Below are 22656 nucleotides of genomic sequence, written 5' to 3'. Positions count from 1 at the left end.
GTGTTACATATACAGACTCCATTAGTGCTATCCAAACTATACAACAGAACCCAAAGAATGATAATCCTCTACTTAGACAGATCTGGAATACTCAGGTTAAACCAGAAGAAACAACAAAGCTGGAATTTCTGGAAATGAACAGGCCAACCTAGCTGCCAAAACTGCTACCAATCCTTTAGCCCAAGCTTTTACTACACCTGCATCTGACTACAAGTACATTATAAAGAAACAATGTCTTGAACAATGGCAACACATCTGGCAGAGTCAGGCCAATAACAAATTACTCGGCATTAAAAAAGATCTCAAAACCATGGAAGTCCAGTATTTGTGAGAACAGACATGAAGAAATTGTATTAGCCTGATTACGGATAGGCCACACACACACTTGCCACATCTCTATCTACTTATGGCCGCTGACCCATCACATTGCACAAACTGCAACACCCAACTTACAGTCCAGCATATACTCATTGACTGCCCGATTTACAACAGTGAGCGGCAAACTCTTTGCCTCATTTTCATCAACGAATACTGCTCATCTTTTAGCAGATACACTGCATGTGGACAAAATCTTCACTTTCCTTAAAGAGATAAAACTGTATAACGCACTGTAAACTTTAACTGCAATCCAAATTGAAAAAAAAATCAACGGAGAACTAAACTTTACCATAGTTAGGTGCATTATGGCCATGTTGCTCTTGCGCCATAAAGCCCACACACAAACAAACCATTTTCTAAAACCTCTCTTTAATTCTTCTCATTTTTATTTATATTTATGCTTTTTACCCTTTGGCTTATGGTTTTCATCAGAAATGAAGACATGTTGCTATTTTGCTTGCAATCCTGGCCATTGACACCTGATGAGAGGCTAGTTTTGTAAGTTGTGTGGCAATATCCTTATTTTTTCAGCTTTGTAATTATTTTATGAATTTTATAATTATTTATTTCTTATTATGCATATTTTATTAGTTGTATTCTATCTCCCTTCTGTCACACTCTGTCTCTCTCACTTCCTTATTATTTTTTTAACTTTTTACATATATATATGCGCCATAGCTAACCTCTACCTACACCACTATGAAAGTAACATCACAGAAAATATTAAATTCTATAGATATATAGATGACGTACTCGTGATCAACTATGACAACTTTACAAATGTAGCAAAGAATACCTACCCAACAGACTTAAAAATTGAATGTACAAATCTGGATAACAACCTACAAGCTGTCTACTTATTAGACAGCGAAATTGCCATCAACCCAGACAAAATATATACACATCACCATGATAAAAGAGACCATTTTAATTTCGAAACAATAAAACTCACACACTGGGAGAGTAACATAGCAAAGCATATACACGGTAATACTATAAGAAATCAAACAAACAGACTTTTAAAAATCTGCAACAATATAGATAGTGTAAATATGGCAATACAAAAACTCATCAAAACCCTGGATATAAACAGAATTCCCAAATGATACAGTAGGTATCACATAAAAACTGCCATATACACAAATATTAGAAAACACCACCCTAATGTAGACCCACATACATTCATAAAAACCATCTAAAAATAAAATAGTATTTACTCAGAAAAAGTATCCCTGTGTTTATAAGGTTTATTGCGCTCAGGCAAGGCTCGTCGCCTGACTGCACTACAACATATTGCCAAATTTAACCCCCCCCCCCCCTTCCCAACAAAAAAAAAAAAAAAAACCCCACAGTAAGAGGCTGTATATATATGTATATATAGCTTTACCACTGGACATATACGAGCTGTTACGCCTTAGAAAAGTGGTACCGGCACAGTTCCATGGTAAGGCATAAAAACACACATATATAAAAAAAAAAAAAAAGTAAATACACATGTAAATAAGATTTAATCCACATGTTAACACAACCTCCATCAACAAACCTCCATAGAATGCATTGGCATGAAAATCGGGGACATGGACCAATGCGCCATCAGCACACAGAATAATTAGTTAGTGCGACTGCGCTGTAATAATAGCTACCCATAAAAACAAATAGAAGGCGGGAAAACCCCCTTTTTACTCAACGGCCTCCGCCGGAGTACAACACTATGTAAGTAGTAGTATTGCAGTATAGAATACTTACTCGTTGGGCTTTGTGTACCATATCACAGTTTGCTGAAGAGATCGATAAAAAATAAACTAGTAATATTTAAATAAATAAAAATTAAGTATTAATTTAAAAATTTAAGAAAATTAACCTAAAAAATAAAAGAAATTAGGAAAATAAATAATATTTAATTTTAAAAAAATATATTTTAAGAAAATGAACCTGAAAATATAAACTGAAATAGCAAAACTTGTATAGGTACAGACCGAAATGAGTAAGTATGAGGCATTACGTTGAAAAGGGCTGTCAATCCACTCAAAGCCCCCGATGAAGTAGGGGGATTGACGGCCACGTGATGTAATGCAATACGTTATATTATTATATAAATTTATACAGAAATTAAAATTTTTTAATTATCTTGCTACAGATAAAATGTTTTCATTAGTAAAATGTTATGAAAAATCATTATCATTTAGCATTATACTTTTTATCTTAACTCAAAATGTATAGGCCATATGGAATGAAGATAACCAAACTAGGTTAACTTGATTACAAATTTGTTTGAACACTAATGTTATATGAAAATCACCAATAATTGGTAACAATCTACAATTAAACGTGTGTGTATATATATATATATATATATATATATATATATATATATAAAGATTGTGATCAGAAGGAAAGTTTCAAGTCTGAAAAATGGGAGCACCCGAGAGTGACTAACTACAGCCCAGTTGAAAGGCCTTTGAGAATTTCTGCAGTCCCTGACAGGATTCCAGATCTCTATAAACAAGTATGAAATGCAAAACTGCTATTGTATTACTGAGGACCATGTTCATTTTCTTTTCCTTTGGAATAACTGACTTAGCTTTTTTTCTGCTCCTTTTTGCTGCTGCATCAAAATAAAATGAATTCTGGGATGAAATATCAAATAAATAAGTGGAACTTGTAATTTATTTCATATATTTACCATTAATTTTATTGATTTGTTATAATTTTTTTAATTTTCATCATAGAGATGCAGCTGATAAAGTTCTTAGAGGAGAGGCTAAATTTGAAGAACTAATGGTGGCCTCCCAGGAAATAGCAGCAGCCACTGCACAATTAGTTATTGCTTCAAAAGTGAAGGCTGAAAGGAGTAGTGAACGGATGGCCAAAGTTTCAAGAGCCTCCAAAGGGGTTTCAGAAGCAACAGGAAATGTGGTTGCAACAGCAAAAAGTTGTGCTCAGTTAGTAGAAGAATCAGGTAGAGTATTTCTTTGAACTGGATTTATTTGTGTACTTATAACAAAAAACAAAAAGTTATAGTTCAGTGAATTCTTTGAATACCAATTACAAACTACTAAACAGCAACACTTAATTCTTTATAAGTTGTGAATACATTTGTTAGCTTTTTTTATTTTATGAAAACCCCAAATGCGAGAGGTATTAGAACCTATAGTACTTAGTACTGTGCGTGGATTGAAGGTTGAGACGAAAGAAGATATTTGTTGACATTAGACTTGAACTTGTGTAGATTGTAATTTTTCAGAAAATACATACGAACGAATAAATGAGGAAGAAGAAAAGTCGGTTCTGTGAGTTTCAAGTTGGACAGTAAAATGATGTTGACTGGTTGCGACACGTGTTCTGACTGCTTTGGAGGAGACAGCAGGAATTATACAGGCCAATTCAGGTGAACAGTGCCCCTGGAAGTATCTGTAGAAAAAGCATGCAGCAGAAACAGAACGTCTATGAGACAGAGTGAAGTAACTCGGTTTAAAGATGAGTCATTAGTTAACCTAACTGTCCTCTTTTGAATGTAATCCAGAAGCCTTAGAGAGGTTTGGCAAGGCATCGCTCCAATGTGGGAACAATGTTCCATGGTAGGGCAGATTTATACACAGTGAATAGCTGTTTGGAAGAAAAGTACTTAGTACTGTGTGCGGGTTGAAGGTTGAGACCTTCAACCCATGCACAAGAGAGAAAGGGAAAACCCAGTTTTTTAGATGCAGAGGAAGCAATATTGTAACATACTTATGTCAAGAGAGACTAGAAGTCAGGGTAATCCCCATTAGAGATATATAATCTTGCCTAGAAATCAGAGTATCATCAAAGATACAGTAGCAGACAAAAAAAACTGCATCACCTTAAAAAAATAACATTTGTAGTGAAACGTATAAGATATTGTTTGATTACAGTCATTTTGTTTGTCACAAAGCAAAGGTATTTTGTCAGATAACATGTCTATTATATCAGACAGTAATTGCAAGGTATTGCATCAGAATAACACTATAAATATGGTGTTGGAAGGGTATACACCCTCATTAGTATCCTGTTTAGCAGAGGTGTAAGCATGGCTCCATATGTTCAGTTGACACCAAGAAAAAAAGGTGTAGCTGTTGCTCTGTCCCAGGAAGGACTTTCTACACATGCTATCGCTGATAAAATAGGCTGCCACTAGTCAACAGTATCCCGGTTGCCGAAAAAGCGTGAAACCGGTGACGTGAAGAGAAAACCTGGATCAGGCCATAAGAGAGTGACTAAGCCTTCCCGAGATAGATATTTGAAATGGCTATGCCTTCCTAATCACCATGCTAGTGCTCCTGATCTAAAACTGGACTTTGAGATGGCCTCTGGTGTTGAAACAAGTGCATTAACTATCCACAGATGGCTTTCGGAAGCCGTCTGTGGATAGTTCATGCAGGATTCAACCCAAAAGAAGCCTTCGTTGACCCAACAAATGAGGAAGAAGCAACTTGCTTGGGCTAAAACACATGTTTCATGGACAAAAGAGCAATGGAACCTGTCATCTTTTCTGATGAATCGAAATTCAACCTGCATAACTTTGATGGGAAAGCAATATGTCAACGAAAATCGGAGGCATACCATCCTGACTGCATACTTCCAGGCACACTGTTCACACTGTAAAGTTCCCTGCCGGTCAGATGGTCAGAGGATGCATAACATAAAGCAAAGGTGTAGGACGAATTAAGTCATTAATGGAACAGTGAATGCAGAAATCTACACTGCTATCTTGGAGGAGTGCCTGAAACCCGTTATTAGGGATCACCACACAGATGTCCAAAACTGCATTTTTCAACAGGACTCAGCACCTTGCCTTCACAGCAAAATTGGTAAGTTTTATGCTATTTAGATTTAATGGTGAGTTTGTCTTCTTGTCTCACAAGGCTTAAAACATACACCAATGTTTCCCCTCATTTTTCTCCCTTAAGGTGCAGTCATACCTCAAGTGCTGGCATTACAGTGTTGGACCAGCCTGGCTGGCAACATTCCGCATTTGAACCCTAAGTCAACTAAAATTGCTCAGAAGAAGCCAACAAGTAAGATTCAGCTGTAGGAGAGCATTGTAAGGGTGTGGTATCACGAAATTGGGCAACCATATATCCAGAAATTGATTAACTCTTATGCCAGATCGTTGCAAGGATTTGATTGCAGCTCGAGGAGGAACGACAAAATATTGAGGACTTATTTTGCTGATTTACAGTACATAATACTATTACATTAACTTTTCATTTCAGTTTGTACACGTAAGCAAAATAAAATGTATGTATAGTTGTCATGATTTCCATTTGCATGATTTCTCATATTTCCATTAATTACACATTTTACCCTTTGGGAAGATATTTATGGCAATTAGGTATATCAGGTGGAGTCTTTTTTATTGGATTTCATTCACAGAGATATATATCGGACCTCCATATAATGAAATCGATCGTTCAGTTGAAAAAATTTGTTATAAAGAAATATGACCTGTAATTCAACTCAGAAATAGAGTAAAATATGGGAAATAAATCAGAAATAAGTGAGAATGAATAAATTTTCTAAAATTTTAAAACAATTAATTTATTAATACGCACATATTAAGAAATTACTACTTACATGATGCGCACAATATATTAGTACACTTTTAAGAATTATGTTGTAAAATATTTGGTTATTTTTTCGTTGTACACTGGATTTTACTGTACATCGTTAATAAAAATTTAAGCACTCAAATATATTTTCTGGCACATTTTCTTCACATTGAAGACCTCAATGCAAAGTTTCAAATGCTGCCAACGTTTCATGTTTTGAGAGTTTAATATTGCCTTTGTTGCCCTCATTTTCATCCATCTCACCGTCGATATTATTAATAAGCCATATAGTGCAAGGAAGCCTGAGGCTTATGCTGCACCAGTGAAAAAAAAAAAATTTCTGAATTACCCTGAGAGATAGAGAGAGAGAGAGAGAGAGAGAGAGAGAGAGAGAGAGAGAGAGAATGAAAGTCAGAAGTAGAAGGGAATGAAATCACCAAGAAAGAGAAGAATGATGATATCCAGCTCAGGACCCTGGGTGTGTGCCAAGCCCATACTCACCAGATGAGAGCCCCCTGGGGTTGATATTGTCACTAGTTCTTTGAATACCCTCCAAAATGTTGGAGTCACTCAGATATTCAGCTACTATGACATCGTTATCAACTCCTAAAAATTCTTCAAGAACAATATCTGCACTGATGAAACCTCTCACTTTGAGTTCGTCCCAAGATTGCTCAATGTCTTGTAGCAGTTCATCCTCTCATCACTGTTAATTGGCATTTTTCAAAACCTGCTTTTGTGAAAACAATTCTTAATCGTTGTTTCCGTCGCATCTTAACTCCACACTTTTCCCAACTCTGATATGCACATCTGCAAATCTATAACAGAATCAATATGTTAATTGGTTTCTATTCTCAGTATAATTTTTTTCGTATGCGCCTTCGGTAGTGCATTTTCAAATTGATAATGCCTTGGTCCATTGGCTGCAGTTTAGTCGAGGTATTTGGAGGGAAGAAAACAAGCTTCACACTTGTAAGTTTCAAAATTACCGAGTGAAGGTGGGCAGGGCAGTTGTCAACAATCAAAGCAATTTTACTGTTTACTTTCATCATCTTTCTATCGAATTTTTAAATCCATTGTTCAAAAATTTCACTTGTCATCCAAGCTTTTGTAGTTGTAGTCCAACTCTAATGGCTTTACTCCTTTGAAATGGGGTTGTTTACTTTTCCCTATTACCAAAGGCTCCAGTTTTTCATTACCAGCCATATTTGCACCAACCAAGACTGTAATTCTCTCCTTACTATTTTTACCACCTACACATTTATTACCTTTAAATGTCAGTGCCTTGTTTGGCAAACATTTAAAAAATAGACCTGTTTCATCAACATTTAATATGTCTCTTTAGGCTTGTAGTCCTCCATAATTTTTTTTCAAAACTGTTTCTTTCCAGTGGGTACAGTCTTCTTCAGTTAAAACCCCAATTTCACCAGAAATAACTTTTTCGAGTAAGCCATGGCCCTTTTTAAATTTGTCCAGCCAACCAGAATTGGCTTGGAAAGTTTTATGCCCAAGAAAATATGCATACTCCATAGCCTTTTCTTTAATTAATGGCCCTAATATCGGCATGTTTTGGTCTCGAATCAACTTCACCCACTTAAAAACGGCTTCATCGACATCTTCATGCAGGCATAATTTCGCACTCTTCCTGCTGGGTCCCATTTCCTCAAACAGTTTGAGAATCAAAACAGTTTTTCAGAATGGTTGACACACTACTGGCAGGGATACTGAATTTGAAAGCAATTTTCTTTTTTTTTAATGCCCCAATCTACACTATTAAGCACTTCCACTTTTTTCTCTTAGACATTTTAAGGTTACTTGCACAGCAGCTAAAACAAACCTGATTTACAGACCATTTATACCAACCATACAGAGATAAGTGAAAGTATGGATGAGTCATTTCTGCAAAACAGTCCTAGTTGGGAATATTCCTTAATCTTTACCAATGGCTGTGAACACATAGATAGCAGTTTCCCAGCACGACTTCTCAGGACAGTAAATGCTTTACAGGCAACACTAAATTTTGGAATGCTCTTAAGAATTAAACCCTTTAGCTGTTAAAAATTAAAGTGATTAGCTCTTAATTTGGGCTTCCTACAGTGTCAGCTCTATCGCCTAAAGGCCAGAGGTGTGAACAACACAAGGGGATATCAAAAAAGTTTGCTACATACAAAAATTCACTATGTGGAAATTTATTAAAGAGAGGTCCCACTGTATATCCTATCTAACAAATTCATTTTGAACATTTCTGCAACCCACAATGCAGCCCAAAAACACATTTTCAAAATTCACAAGTGATGCAGTTTTTTTGTCTGCCAGTGTAAGCATAGGAGCAGAAGATATAAGATTTTTTGCAAGACATAAGGGTGCCTCCGTAGCCAGGTGGGAAGGAGCAGCAGTGCATAGCACACGCTTCTTGATTAGACCGGGGTTCGAGCCCGTCACCACCAAATACAGAGGATGCGGAAAGGTCAGGGAATGACCACCGCATATCCCGGAGCAATATGGCCTTAGTTGCTAATGCTCCTAAAAACCAAAAAATAACAATAGCAAAACATAAGACAGGACTGAGTTTTAGAAGGATTGAAATGAACTAAGTTATCTTTGCCCCACTGGGGAGGTGCCTCCATAGCAGGTTGGCAAGAGTAGCAGTGCATAGCACACGCTTCTTGATTAAAACATTTTTGTGATGTAGATTTTCTTGCAGTTTGCAACCACTTGCTGGTTTGGTTGAAGAAGAGGAGTGGTTTTGGGTGGCAAAAATTTGACTTGGAACAAAGTCAGATTGTACCTGAAGAGATTGAACAAGATTGGGATCATGGCCTGGTGCATTATCCAGCAGAAGTGCCTTCACAGGAAGCTTATTTTTTTCAAGATAACTCTTCAGCAAAGGACAGAAAACTTCAAGCTCCCATTCATTGAAGACATATCCTGTAATACAGGCCTTCTTGTTACTGTGCCAAATAAAATTCCAGCATGCATTTTTCAACCTTTTGTTGTTTAAATACTATTGGGGTATTAGAGTGATACACAAGCAAAAGCTTCAGCTTAAAATCGCTGGACAGTGCAGTGTTGAGTCAGTTTGGTGTGACATAAGCATTGGGAGATCAAAATTGAGAGTAGGAGTGTGCTATAGGCCTAATCACTCTGATGAGTATAATAAGAAACTGTACAGGGAAATAGAGTGGGCCAGTAAATCAGAGAGTCTTATAATGGGAGATTTTAATTTCCCAGATATTGACTGGAATTTTGGGCCTGGTCACTTACACACTAGCAGGGCTTTTGTGGATTTATTGGATGATTGTTTTCTACATCAGCATGTTCGGGAGGCAACTAGAGGGAGTAATACTCTTGATTTGATTATCAGCAGTGATTCTTCATGCATTAAGAATCTGCAGATAAATGAACCACTAGGTGGCAGCGATCACAGTGTGCTGAAGTGGGATTTACTCAAAGAGGTAACTACCATTAGGGGTAAAGGGAAGGGATATTGCTTCTGTAAAGGCGACTGCGATGGACTGAGACAGTATTTAAATTCTATACAGTGGGACCAACTGATGATGTTACCAACAGCAAATTCAAAATGGGAAGCATTCAAAGAATTAATCTTGGAAGCTACTAGGCTTTACATACCAACTAAGAAATATTGTTCAAGGTTTAGGCCAAAATGGATGTCAGATGAACTAATGAGGCATATGGCAGAGAAGAAAAATGCATGGGATACTTACAAATTAACACATGACACAGAAGCCTATGATAGATACAAGTTGATATGCAACCAAGTTACAAAGGAGGTTAGGCAGGCAAAGGCAGATTACGAGAAATCCTTGGCACGGGATGCAAAGAAAAACAGCAAAGAGTTCTTTACTTATGTAAACTCTAGAAGGAAGGGGATGAATCAGATTGGTCCACTTGATATTGATGGGTCAACTGTTGATGATCCTGCTCAGGTAGCTAACAAACTAAATGAATATTTTGCATCGACATTCACACATGAGGAGTTATTCAGCGAGGGGAAAGCGAGAGGTGTATTCAACTCTAGCAGTAAGCTACAGAATCTTGAAATAACTGGGAGTAAAGTGGAGGAGAAACTGTTGAAGATAAACACAAGAAAGGCACCTGGGGTGGATGGGATCTATCCAGTTATATTAATGGAGGCAGCAAAGGAAGTAAGCAAACCCTTACCATAATTATGAGGGCTTCCTTGGTCTCAGGGGAGGTACCCATAGACTGGAAATGTGCAAATGTGACCCCAATTCACAAAGGAGGATCAAAGGCTGACACAAGTAATTATAGACCTGTGAGCTTAACTTCTGTTCCAGGAAAATTAATGGAGGCACTGGTTAAAGAAGCACTGCAGGATCATTTAGACAAGACTTCAGTTATAGCTTGGACACAGCATGGTTTTGTTAAGGGGAAGTCTTGCCTGACCAATTTGATTGGATATTATGATGCAGTCACAAAAGAACTGGATGCAGGGAATAGCTTTGATATTATATACTTGGATCTTAGAAAGGCTTTTGATACTGTTGCACATGGAAGACTGCTACACAAATTGGAGCAGTGTGACATTGGAGGCAAATTGCTGCTATGGATAAAGGGGTGGTTGAGGGGGAGAAGACAGAGAGTAGTAATCAATGGACTCTGCTCATCGTGGACTAATGTTATTAGTGGAGTCCCTCAGGGCTGGGGCTATTATTGTTTTCTGTATTTATAAATGATATTGATGATGGTATATGAAGCTTAATGTCCAAGTTTGCAGACGATACAAAGGTTGGCAGGGTTGTCAAGGACACTACTGACACTATGCTGCTGCAACAGGATCTGGAAAGGTTGAGCAGATGGGCTGAGAGGTGGCAAATGAAGTTTAACATTGACAAATGTAAAGTACTACACATGGGAAACAGCAACCCCAGAGCAACGTATCAACTCTGTGGTACTACACTGACAGTGGTAGAGAATGAAAGGGACTTGGGGTTGTGCAGGCAGATATGAAGTTCTCTGAGCAGTGCAGACGGGCTGCAAGAGTAGCTCATGGAGTATTGTCAATGATATACAGGAATTTTTCCAGCAGGGATAAGAAGGTGATTATTCCCTTGTATAAGGCAATGGTCAGGCCACACCTAGAGTACTGTATACAGGTCTGGAGGCCTCATTTCAAGAAGGATGTAGAGCTGCTGGAACGAGTACAGAGAAGGGCAACAAGATTAGTGAATGGAACAAAGGGGTGCTCTTACGAAGAAAGGCTTAAGTTTTGCAAATTACAGTGTCTGGAGACTAGGCACCAGCGAGGTGATCTGATAGAGGTGTATAAAGCCTTGAATGGTTTGAGCATGCTCAATGCTGATGGGATTCTTCCTCTAGCTCAGAATAATCACCTGAGAGGGCATAAATTCAAATTGAGGAACGGCAGATGTAGGATAGACGTGCGGAAATTTGCCTTTAGCCAGCGGGTGGTTGGTTGGTGGAACAGACTTCCATCCCTTGTAGTGGAGGTTGGTAGCCGAAATAAGTTTAAGGCTCAGCTTGACAGGTATTCTGAACGAATAGAGGGGTGAAGTGGAAGTGAGTTTTTTTTTTTTTTTTTGGCTGATGCTGCATAAGCTTGCTTTCTTGCATCAAATGCCTCTGCTAATGCTAAAATCTCAAGAGGCATTGGCACCCAACAGAAGAGTGAGCCTGTCTTTCATAGGCTTATGTCCTGGTAAACTAGCCTCATCCTTAGTGATGTACGTGTTCCTGGGCATTCGCTTCCAGAAGAAGCAGATTTTGTAAATGTTAAAAACCTCTTGGGGAAGATATCCCTCCTGATCAACTAACTCTTGGAATTCAATTTTAAAGGTCTCAGCTGCTTTATTATCAGCACTGGATGCCTCCCCATGCCTTTGATATTCGCCCTTTTTTTTTTTTTTTTTTTTTTTTGAAGTGTTCGAACCAGCCTCTGCTGGCTTTAAGGTCTTCAAGGCACACAGCACTGCCACTGGTTGATGGAGCTGAAGTTTCAGATCGTCATAGATCTGAAACAGTCATACAATCATTCGATTCTGCGTGCCACATGTTGAACAATAATGTTGTTGAACAATAACAAAGACTCTAATTGGTTGAGAACAATCGGACGAGTGATGTTCCATGCAGTGGTGAGCAAAAAAAATAACAATGGGCTCTCGCGAGCCCATTGTTATTTTTTTTGAAGATTTGTGAGCCCATTGTTGAAATGATTATTTATTTTACAAGTGAAATCCTGAATTTAATTATTGAGTATCCAGAGCTGGAACTATGTTGTGTTGAGCAGGGTCCTATCCCGAGCATTTTATTGGCACAATCGACCAGCTATGTATTTTAAAATTGCTTCTTTGAGTTGATTAGAGTCGGACCTCTGTTTAACAAACTTCTTCATAGCAAATTTTTTTGAATTCCCCTTTGTTTCTATGGAAGTATTTAAAATAATTTCCGTAGAACTACGGATTATGCGAGACAACTTTGTACGCATTGTTCTCACCTCTGGCCTTTAGGCAATTAGAAAGAATAATTAGAAAGAAAGGGGGAAAGGGATTACCATTCCACAACGTTACTGGTGTCCGTAAAACCAATGGAGCCACATTCCAAGAAGTCACATATCCAGTCAGAGGATTAAAAATATCCTGACACGGATAATAGCCTCTTGTCAACCTGTGTTGTGGTTTCCCTTTACTCCGATAAGAAGTCATGTTTTTTAGAGAAGTGAGTGATCCACGCCTTCCAGTATATTTCTCCTATCTATGTTTACATGGTCACAGTAGCTGAATATCCGAGTGATTCCGATATTTTGCACACTATTCAAAGAACTAGTGACAGTAGCGACGTTGAGGGGAGGAGAAAGGAATGAGGCAACTTTCAGGTAAACTTTCCGAAGATGAAATGTTGGCAGATTTGGAAACCGTGTCCAAGGTGACGAAAATGTTCCAAAATATAATGGCATACAGGCAATAATTCAAAAAAAAAAGCTGTATGCATTATATCACCAATCTCCAAAAAACCAATGCGAATTAAGGATCGTATAAAAATCGGTCATGTGTTCAGGCCGCGATGGGCAGCTTGTAGCTTGCAGGCGGCAATATGAGAAAACAAAAGGAAATATTTATTTATTAATGCTAAAATAATGACAGTATACAATTATTTCACAAATACCACATTACTGGCAGCAATCACAGTTTAATTATATTAAAATCACAAATTAAAATTTTCAAAAAATCATAAAAGGAAATATTTATTTATTAATGCTAAAATAATGACAGTATACAATTATTTCACAAATACCACATTACTGGCAGCAATCACAGTTTAATTATAAATCACAAATTAAAATTTTCAAAAAATCATACAAATTATAATCAAACAGTTAAGCATTATAATAATCTTAATAATCTTAATATACTTAAATAATCTAATCTTAATAATAATAATACTTAAGTAATAATAATAATAATAATACTAAGGCTAAATCCATTATTTGGGTAACACTTGTCTCCATGCAGTGTGCGCTGTCATAGAACAGATTGATTATACTGTCGAATTTTGTGATTTGGTGAAGGCGATTATTGTGAAGGCGTTTCCTTTCTGGTTGATTTGTGTTGTCGAAGGGTCTGGTTGATTTGTGTTGTAGGGGGTTCCCTCCCCTATCCAGCTGTGATTTGCGATTTAAAAACATTGTCAAGGCAAAACACCCTAGGCATATCAACGTAGGAGGACAGTGAGCGGGGAAAGCAATGAGTGGCACCTGTCAATCATTGATCTGGAGTTTTACCTACTTAAATAATCTTATAATAATAACAAGAAAATGGAACATTTTTACCGGGGATATTTTTTCCATAATTTGTTTGGGGAACAATGGGCAAATTGTAGCTTGCGGATGGCAATTGAGGGTTGGAGAGATTATCCTGCTTTGTGCAAATGTTTTGAATCAGGAAGTTATATATTCTGGATTATTAAACCGACTTATCAATCTGGAATTTTTAAAATAATTTAGCACTAATGATCAACATCCTGCGGGAGCTCTCTTACTTTTCAAAAGCTTTACAAAGTCGCAGCATCACTATAGTAAAAGCAGATAAATTAATTATTCTAACTATCAATGCTATCACTAATTTGAAAAATTTTGAAGGAAATTATGAAGCTAAAATTGAGAGCATGTTGAAGTTGAAAGAATTTGAAGGAATCAAAAGTAAGAACACATTTAAAAAATTACCTCATGACACATTATTAAGGATAAGGTATTAATGCAACAGAGTAATTTTAAATTAAATAAAGAAAATAATGTTACTATTGACGATGAGGAATTCAAAGAAATTTTAAACATATGCTACCTGGAATCGTGGAATGTGAAAGAACTTTTGTCTCCGTAGCAAGACTGAAAAACAAATAAGAAATTTAAGTTTTCTGATAAAATATGAAATAAAAATGAATGATTTTAGAGATTTTGTGGAAGACAGTTTATTTTTAAAATCGAGTGAAATTTCCTTTTCTATTAAGAAAGCCGGAAAATATCTTTGAAACCATTGCGATTAGTGCTGAAGCTAAGCAATTGAACACGTTGCAGATTATGAAGACCATACATCTAAATGGAAAAGCATTGCTTTAATTTGATCCGGTTTGTTACGTCAAATCATTCCTCTGTAATCATCGCTCAGCTATTGAGCAAAGCAGAAGATTGACAACAAATATTAATAAAGAAGTAAATTGTATCTGGCAATTTTTAGAATAAATTTTTCTTGAATATTTGTATAATAATTTTTTTCATGTAATCTGTGATTTTTGTGTACGTTTTCTAGAAGAGTTTGTTTTTTTATGTAATATTTGTTTTTATATTGTAGAATGTTTTGTGATAGTTTTCATTATTTGTGATATGGGAAATATATCGTGTTATTTTTATTCACAATATTAAAATTTTATCATGAAAAAAATGTATCCATTATATTTCCCTATCTGTTATAAAAAGAGTGACAAATAAAAAAAAGTGGCGCGTGTGCCGAGCATGCATGGTAGATGGTTTTATGTGACTCCTTCGCGTTTCTTTTAGGTATTTTGATTTGTATATTGATTACGAAATAAAAGTGCTTTTGTATTGTAAATAATTTATTGAACATTTGCAAATTTTCATAATTTCTGGAAGACAAGATACAATGGATTTATGATAACTAAAGTAAGAGATGTATACTTGCGATTACAACGTATCTAAACATCTAGAAAACAGCATCGATTGAAATACCGATCTTGTAGTTGAAACGACATACATAGATGTTCAGGGCACCTAACAATGGAATGTTACGAAATTATTACGAGATGAAAAAATAAATTGTTGACAAATACTTGTATTGTTGCAATCATTTGACAAATACTTGTATCGTTGCAATACTTACTTCAGGAAATATGATTGTAACATCATACTATTAAAAAATTCTAAAAAGTTAGAACTCTGGATACTATCATATCCAGGTATTACGTAAAGGGGAAGGGGCATGATGACCAGGCTGACTCGAGATATCATACTGGTCACGAAATATGCATCACGTGCTCTAATCACCCTACTAGTGAATGCTCAGCACAGACTAGTAGTGTGAACGTGAGAAGCACCTCTGGCGGAAGCCTGCCGAGGATGTTTCACATCAAAAAATCGGCAAAACTGCGAGCCCATTTTATTACAGCTCACCACTGGTTCCACATCTAAAAATGTCCACCCATGTATCATTTCAGCTATGTCGGAAAGCCATCGGTACCTGCAAATATCATCGGTCCTTAAAATAAAAGATCATATGGATGTTATATCGGTTCCTGAGAATATTGGATGTCGATGTCATCGTAAGTCGAGACCCTACTGTATATGATATCAATATTATTTTTTTTGCATCCAATTCCTTGGTCACTGTATCATAGTAACCCATCAAATTATTTAGACAAGACCACCACTTAACAAATCTATGCTGTGAATGCAGTATAATTGCATTCCAGTCCAGATGGTCCTGCATTATATGAGCATTAGCATTAGTTGAGGCATATGATGCAAGAAAGCAAACTTATACAGCATCTCTCAAAAAAACCCTTTCCATCCAGTCACTCCAAATGTTTGTCTAGTTCAGCCTTAAATTTATCTAAGCTATCAACTTCCACAAAACAGATGGAAGTCTGTTCTAGCAATCAACTACCCGCGGCTAAAGGCAAACTTGTGCACATCTATTCTACAACTGTCTTTCCTCAATTTGAATCAATGCTCCCTCAGGTTCTTAGTCTGCGCAAGCAGAAGTATCCCATCAGCATTGAGCCTGCTCAAATCATTCAAGGCCTTATACACCTCAATCAGATCATCTCGGAGGTGTCACCTCTCCAGGTGCTGCAATTTGCAGAACTTGTGCCTTTCTTGGTAAGAGAATCCCTTTAACAGAATCTCTTTAACAGAAACAAAGGTAAGAGAATCCCTTTGTTCCTGTCACAGGCTTGTTGCCCATCTCTGTACTCATTCTAGCAACTCTGCACCCTTCCTAAAACAAGGCCTCCAGACCTATATTCAGTATTCAAGGTGTGTGGCCCGACCATTGCCTTATACAAAGAGATAATCACCTCCTTGTCTCTGCTAGAAAAATTCCTATATATATCACTGGCAAAACTCCATGGCCTGCTCTGGCAGCCCATCTGCACTGCTCAGAGAACTTCATATCTGACTGCACAATTACCCCCAGGTCTTTTTCATTCTCCGTGACCATGAGTGTAGTACCACACAGTTGGTATGTTTCTCTTGGGTTACTGCTACCCATATGCTGTACAGTTCCCCCCCCCCCAAGCCAGAGCACTCCTCCTACTTTGAATCCTGGGGAAGTCCAGCTGTCCCTCATATGATTAATGAATGAGGCACAAGCTCATAAGCCATTTAAAATATCCTAGTTATTTTAAACAGTACAGTTTTTTTTTTGCAGATATCACACAACATAATTATACACAAATTGCAATTGAGGTGCCATATAAAATTTTTTAGACTCCGTTTGCTATATCAACACAAATGGTATGGAGATGTATATTAATATAATTGGTATGGTGAGTTGCTCTGATATTGTATACATTTTTGAGCAGTTTAGCACCAATCCTACACATTTATTTCACTTGATTGTTATTTTACCCATTTCTCAGATAGCTTATGACAAGTACCTGGTATGAATTGTGTTTTACTAGGATGACCATTTCAAAGAACAATGATTATGCTGGAGAAAACACCTTCTGAATTACATGGAAATGCTAAAGATGGAAATGGAAATTAAAATGGAAACTTTTAAGTGGTTTATGAAATTCAAAAATGGCCTGACTTCTGTTGAAGAGTAAGAACATTCAGTGCATCTACACAAGGTGGATTACTTCGAAAAGAATTCCATATTAGAGTCCCAGAAATTTAAAGTTCATGCAAATGAAATAAATGATTGCTGAAACCAGTAGTTGTAAACAAATTTTTAATAAATCCAAACTTGATTTTGAAAAGACTAAATGGAGAAAACTTGTTTCATGTCCAAATGATAGTTGAGCTTCTGACTAAAGCTGTTGCTTGCGATTTCTGGTTGTATATTTACTTCTCTTATATCCTAGTGCTTCTTTTGCATCCTCATCTAAAAGTAAGAAATTAATAAGTCCGTCTCCAGATCTTGATGGCATTTCTCCAGAAAAATACCATCAGATATGTCTCCCTTTTACATTCTCTTATTCCACTGGTGTTGTTTTCTTTTGTATTTTCTGAAAATTTGCTCATGGCAGCTGATTCTTTAAAACATTGACAAATTCCTCCCTTCAGTTATTGTTCCAATTGTACTTGCCTCAACTCTTTCCAAAGTAATAGAGAAATCCATCAATCATAATCTCTTAAGCTGCTTTAACCTTCCATCTGATTAACTGTCAGATGGAAGGTCAATGTAGAAATCACTGATCTAACAGTGATATATCTTGGGATATGTTATTCAGCTTTGGACAAATTTAATGACAAATATCAAGTAGTTGCTCTTTACATTTCTAAGGTTTTCGATTATGTTTGGAATAAAGGCCTGACAATTCAAATGTTTCTCTCTCTAATGCCACTGACTGCAAATAGATTCCTTCTAATCTCAATTGATGTTTGAGTTCACAAAGGTTTTGTACTTTCTTTTCTGCCACTCTTCCTTTGTTTAAAAAAAAAATACTGCTGCCAGTTATGATTGACATGATTATCTCACTACTACAGCTATGGGTAGAAAAGATTTTCTGCTTCCTTTCATAGTCATCGCTCGCTTCACGTCACCCATATTTGAGTGACTAATCCTAATACAGGCCAGTTTGTGCATTGTGTGCCTGGAATAACTCAGGGAAAAATCCAGCTCCCTTTCCTTAAGATTGTCTAATTGCAGCCCTGATTGAAGAGGCCTGAAAAATTCTTCCGGTCACAGGCAGAAATCAAACCCAGACTTCTCCAAGTGAGTGGCAAACAGTAATATTATCATACTAATTAGGGTGCCATGGGAGATGCCAGTTATGATTAAAGATTGTTTAATTTTACAAAATGAAGTTAATTGATCAGAAAAAAAAAAATCAACAAGAAATATTCATAACTCCTTGTTATAAGTGCATTAGGAAGAATGTTTGTCAGTGGCTCTGTAATCATATTGCCATTTAAAACAATTTCTAAAGTCTTAATTTTTATTTTCTAAATTGAGTTCACTTATCAGTGCTTTTGAGTGTAGATTTTCATAATGGCAAAAAGGTCATCATATAAATTGATATACTTCAATTAATTGAAGCATAAGTAAGGGTTTTTTTTTTTTTTTTTTTTCAACTTCTTATATATTTTGTTTTTCTAGATGTAATGGACTTTTCAAAACTATCATTACACCAAGCAAAGCGGTTGGAAATGGAATCTCAGGTAATATTTTCAACCTTCTTTTTAGTCCTCTTTAATTGATTTTCTTAAAATAATTTGTTTGAAAAAGGGGAAAAATAATAAAATAATTTTGCTATCCCCAGCTTAATTTGCATATCAAAAAATGAAACTAATTCCATATCATATGTCACAATTGCATATACAGTATGCATGACCAACAGTATGAGCTGAAAATCAGGGCACACTTTTATTATTTAGCAAAATTTTATAATCATTAAAAAAAAGTTTTTAAACTTCAAAATGTTTATCCTCTAGTCTTAATGCACAGAACATTGGGAAACCATCATTTAGCACATTTCTGCAAACTGTTAAACAACACATGATCAATTGTGGAAAATTCTTTAGTTACTGCTCTTTTTAGGTTCTCTATGGTTCAAGGTTTCTCAGAATAGATATGGTCTTGTACTGACAGTGGCACGTATTTGATGCTCCAGCTGGATATAATATTATCATTTATTTAACATATTTAAAAAGCTTATCCTATTTTAGATATTGGTTCTGGCATTTTTGAAAGATATACAGTAGTACATAATCTGAATGATAATTTGACAGTTGCAGTTAGCCAGCTTAGAAAATGCCCATACAATTAATGGTTTATGTATTTCATACTTTTAATGCAGTATTTGTTGAATTAAAAAAATAAGAATCGATGCATTTGTAGTTTGGAATAGCCATAATTAATATTAATTAATATTATTAATATTAGCTACAATTTTAATTATAAAAAAGTAACACTAATTAGATGCTATCAAATATCACTACTGGATTACAATATAGTTTAGGGCTAAAGCCTTGGGTTATGTAATAGTTTAACTAGTGCAATTGCATCATTTCAGTACATAGCCAACTACTTAAATAGTTATAAATTGGCATCATCAAGTATATCTCATATTGTGAATACCTTCACAATGAGTTGCCATGATATTGCACTAACTAGTACATTAGTTAAACTCTTACATAACCTGTGGCTTTAGCTCTAAACTATATTGTAATTTAAATTACTCCACACCATCAGGCATCTCTCATATTGTGGATTTATACTTCGCAACTGGGCTGTCATCATTGCAACACCGGGGTACCTGCCCACCTACTGATAAGCCAATAAGCTCCAAAACGGTGCCATGTGGGTGATGGTATCCGCTGAGAATAAGTAACAATACTCTTCTCCTATGTGAAGTGTTACTTATTCGAGGTAGTGCAATATCATAGCAACTCGTTATGAAGGTATTCACAATATGAGATATACTTAATGATGCCAATTTATAACTGTTTAAGTAGTTGGCTATGTACTGAAATGATGCAATTGCACTAACTTGTACATATCACTACTGGTTAACTTTTGAATTTCTGCTTCAGTTTAACATTTCAAGGTATTAGCCATATAATGCAAGGATACCACAGGCTTATGCTGCACTAGTGGGGAGATATAGAAAGTAGATAGAAAAATTCAAATTATGCATTTCCCTCCTCACGTAGGTAACCATTCAGTTGACCTTTGAATTTCTTCAAATTGTCAACCTGAACTACCTATGGAGGCAACTAGTTCCAAAACTTGCTGGCTAAAAGAAAACTTCCTACAATCTAATCTAAACCCCTTTCCCTGTAATTTGAATTTATGGTCCCTAGTTCTAGAATCCTTAACAGTGAAAATTCCACCTTCATTTATTTTACTAACCCCTCTCAGCCTTATAAACTTCAGTCAGGTCCTCTCTAAGATGCCTGGTTGCCAAGCTCTGTAGGCCCTGAGTGCCAAGCGATCTTTCTAGTGCGATTTTCCTAGGGCGAGTACTAGTGCTTAAATAATCCCTCCACCACTCGCAACGTTACTGCTTCCTCGATGAGCAACGTAACTGCTTCACTGTTAGCAACGTTACTGCTTCCTCGCTGAGCAACGTCACTGCTTCACCGCTAGCAATGTTACTGCTAACCCCGCTTGCAATGTCACTGCTATCGCTAGCAACGTATTGCTCTCCTCTTCTGCTGACCGCTCCTGCCTCCACGTGGCGGGGTCGGTAACCTGGGAGAAGGAATTCCCTCTTCCAGGGCTTAAAGGAGCAACGATGGATTGTGATGCATATCCACCGCTAGAACCCACGGGCTCCAGACCTGTCAACTGTGATTCAGAGCATGACCTGAATCGTCCGAAGAGACAGTGGACTGAAAAACAGAGTGCAGATATGCCAGCATTTCTAATAATGCACTCATTATCCACACAACTTATAGGTAAGTTATCACTGTTTCTAATACGGAAATGCTTAGAATCGGTTGTTGGATCTCCTAAAATGGTGAAGCGTCTCCAATCTGGAGACCTTCTAATTGAAACTACCAAGCCAAGCCATTCAGAAAAATTGTTAAAATTGACAACTTTTAACAGCATTCCAGTGTCAGTTACACTACATAACACTCTGAACACCTCTAAAGGCGTCATCAGCGAATGGGACTTACTAACTGTCTCTGAACAAGAAATAATACAAGAGTTTAGTAAACAAAAAGTGACTCGTGCACGGAGAATCATGACTAAAAAAGATGGCAACCTACCACCAACCAGGTCCATCATTTTAACATTCCGATTCTTCCAGCTTCTGTTAAAGCAGGTTACCTAAATTGCAAGATTCGTCCTTGCATCCCAAACCCCATTCGCTGCTTTAAATGTCAGAAGTATGGTCATTCTCAAACAGCATGCTGAGGCGATGCTGTGTGTCCTCTTTGTGGTTCCAAGGAGCATTCTCAAGAAGACTGTACAACTTCCACTCCTATTTGTCCAAACTGTAAGGAAAACCACCCTGCATTTTCTAAAGCATGTGACCTTTGGAAAACAGGTAAAAAAAAATCCAGAAATATAAAGTTGAACATAAAGTCACTTACCCTGAAGCAAGAAAGCAAGTGCTACTAACCATGCCTAGTCAATCATACCCATCTGTCACCAGAACCAGCCGCTCAGCTGCAACTCAAACAGATGTGTCCATAGAACCGAGAATTTCCTTTGCCACCTGGGCCAAAACTGTTATCATGCAATAAGAAACCTACAGTCAACAAAACCAGCAATACGCTGATCAGCATCCCAACTGATGCTATCTCAACCTTGCCCGAAACAACAAAATCAACTACCGTTGAAAATCAGAAAAAAGGTGAAGCCACGAAATATCAACATGGAAACTGATGTTCAATCAGAGGATGACGACACAGTACTAGAGTTACATGCTAGTGATATCATGGATACAGGACGCCCAATCTTTCCCAGAAATGAGAAACCAAAACCAAGCAGACAGAAACCTTCTCAGAAAAAACAATCAGATCAATCAAACTAATGCAGTAGGTGTGTGCTTACAGGAAACATTTTTATCACCACACGCTTCTGTCAAAATCAAAAATTATACTATGTTTAGGCAAGACAGGGTTTCTAACTCTCCTGCTCGTGGTGGGGTAGCTATACTTGTGAAATTTACAATTCCTTCAAGACATCTCCAACTAAAAACCTCCTTAGAAGTTGTAGCAGTCTGGATAGCAATGGGAATATCGTTATCACTTGCATCCATCTATATATCATCGAATTATCCTTGCTCCCAGACTGAACTGGACAGTCTTATTACGCAACTTCCACCTCCCGTCTGTTTATTTGGTGATTTCAATGGTCACCATCCATTGTGGGGATCCTCCATCATGGATAGTAGAGGCAAACTAATCGAAACATTCCTGGATAACCATAACCTGGCTCTTTTAAATTCTGGGTCTCCAACTCATGTTCAACTACCTGCTGGTTCTACATCCGCCATAGACCTATCCATTCCACAG

The 22656-nt window shown here is 36.9% G+C and overlaps 1 protein-coding gene across 1 annotated transcript in view; it reads left to right on the top strand.

Moving 5' to 3' along the window:
- Positions 1-22656, top strand: part of LOC150085164 (huntingtin-interacting protein 1-like) — a 637041-nt gene that overhangs the window by 599257 nt on the left and 15128 nt on the right. Inside the window, exons 28-29 of the mRNA XM_090373855.1 lie at positions 3108-3337; positions 18785-18846. Of these exons, the coding sequence (XP_090229981.1) occupies positions 3108-3337; positions 18785-18846 (292 nt within the window). The remainder of the gene's footprint in view (positions 1-3107; positions 3338-18784; positions 18847-22656) is intronic.

The sequence above is a fragment of the Mastigoproctus giganteus genome, chromosome 5 (assembly GCF_048544385.1).
Source record: "Mastigoproctus giganteus isolate SK-2022 chromosome 5, ASM4854438v1, whole genome shotgun sequence".
NCBI lineage: Eukaryota > Metazoa > Arthropoda > Arachnida > Uropygi > Thelyphonidae > Mastigoproctus > Mastigoproctus giganteus.
Note: the sequence above shows the minus strand (reverse complement) of the source record. Positions and strands in the feature narration are given on the sequence as shown.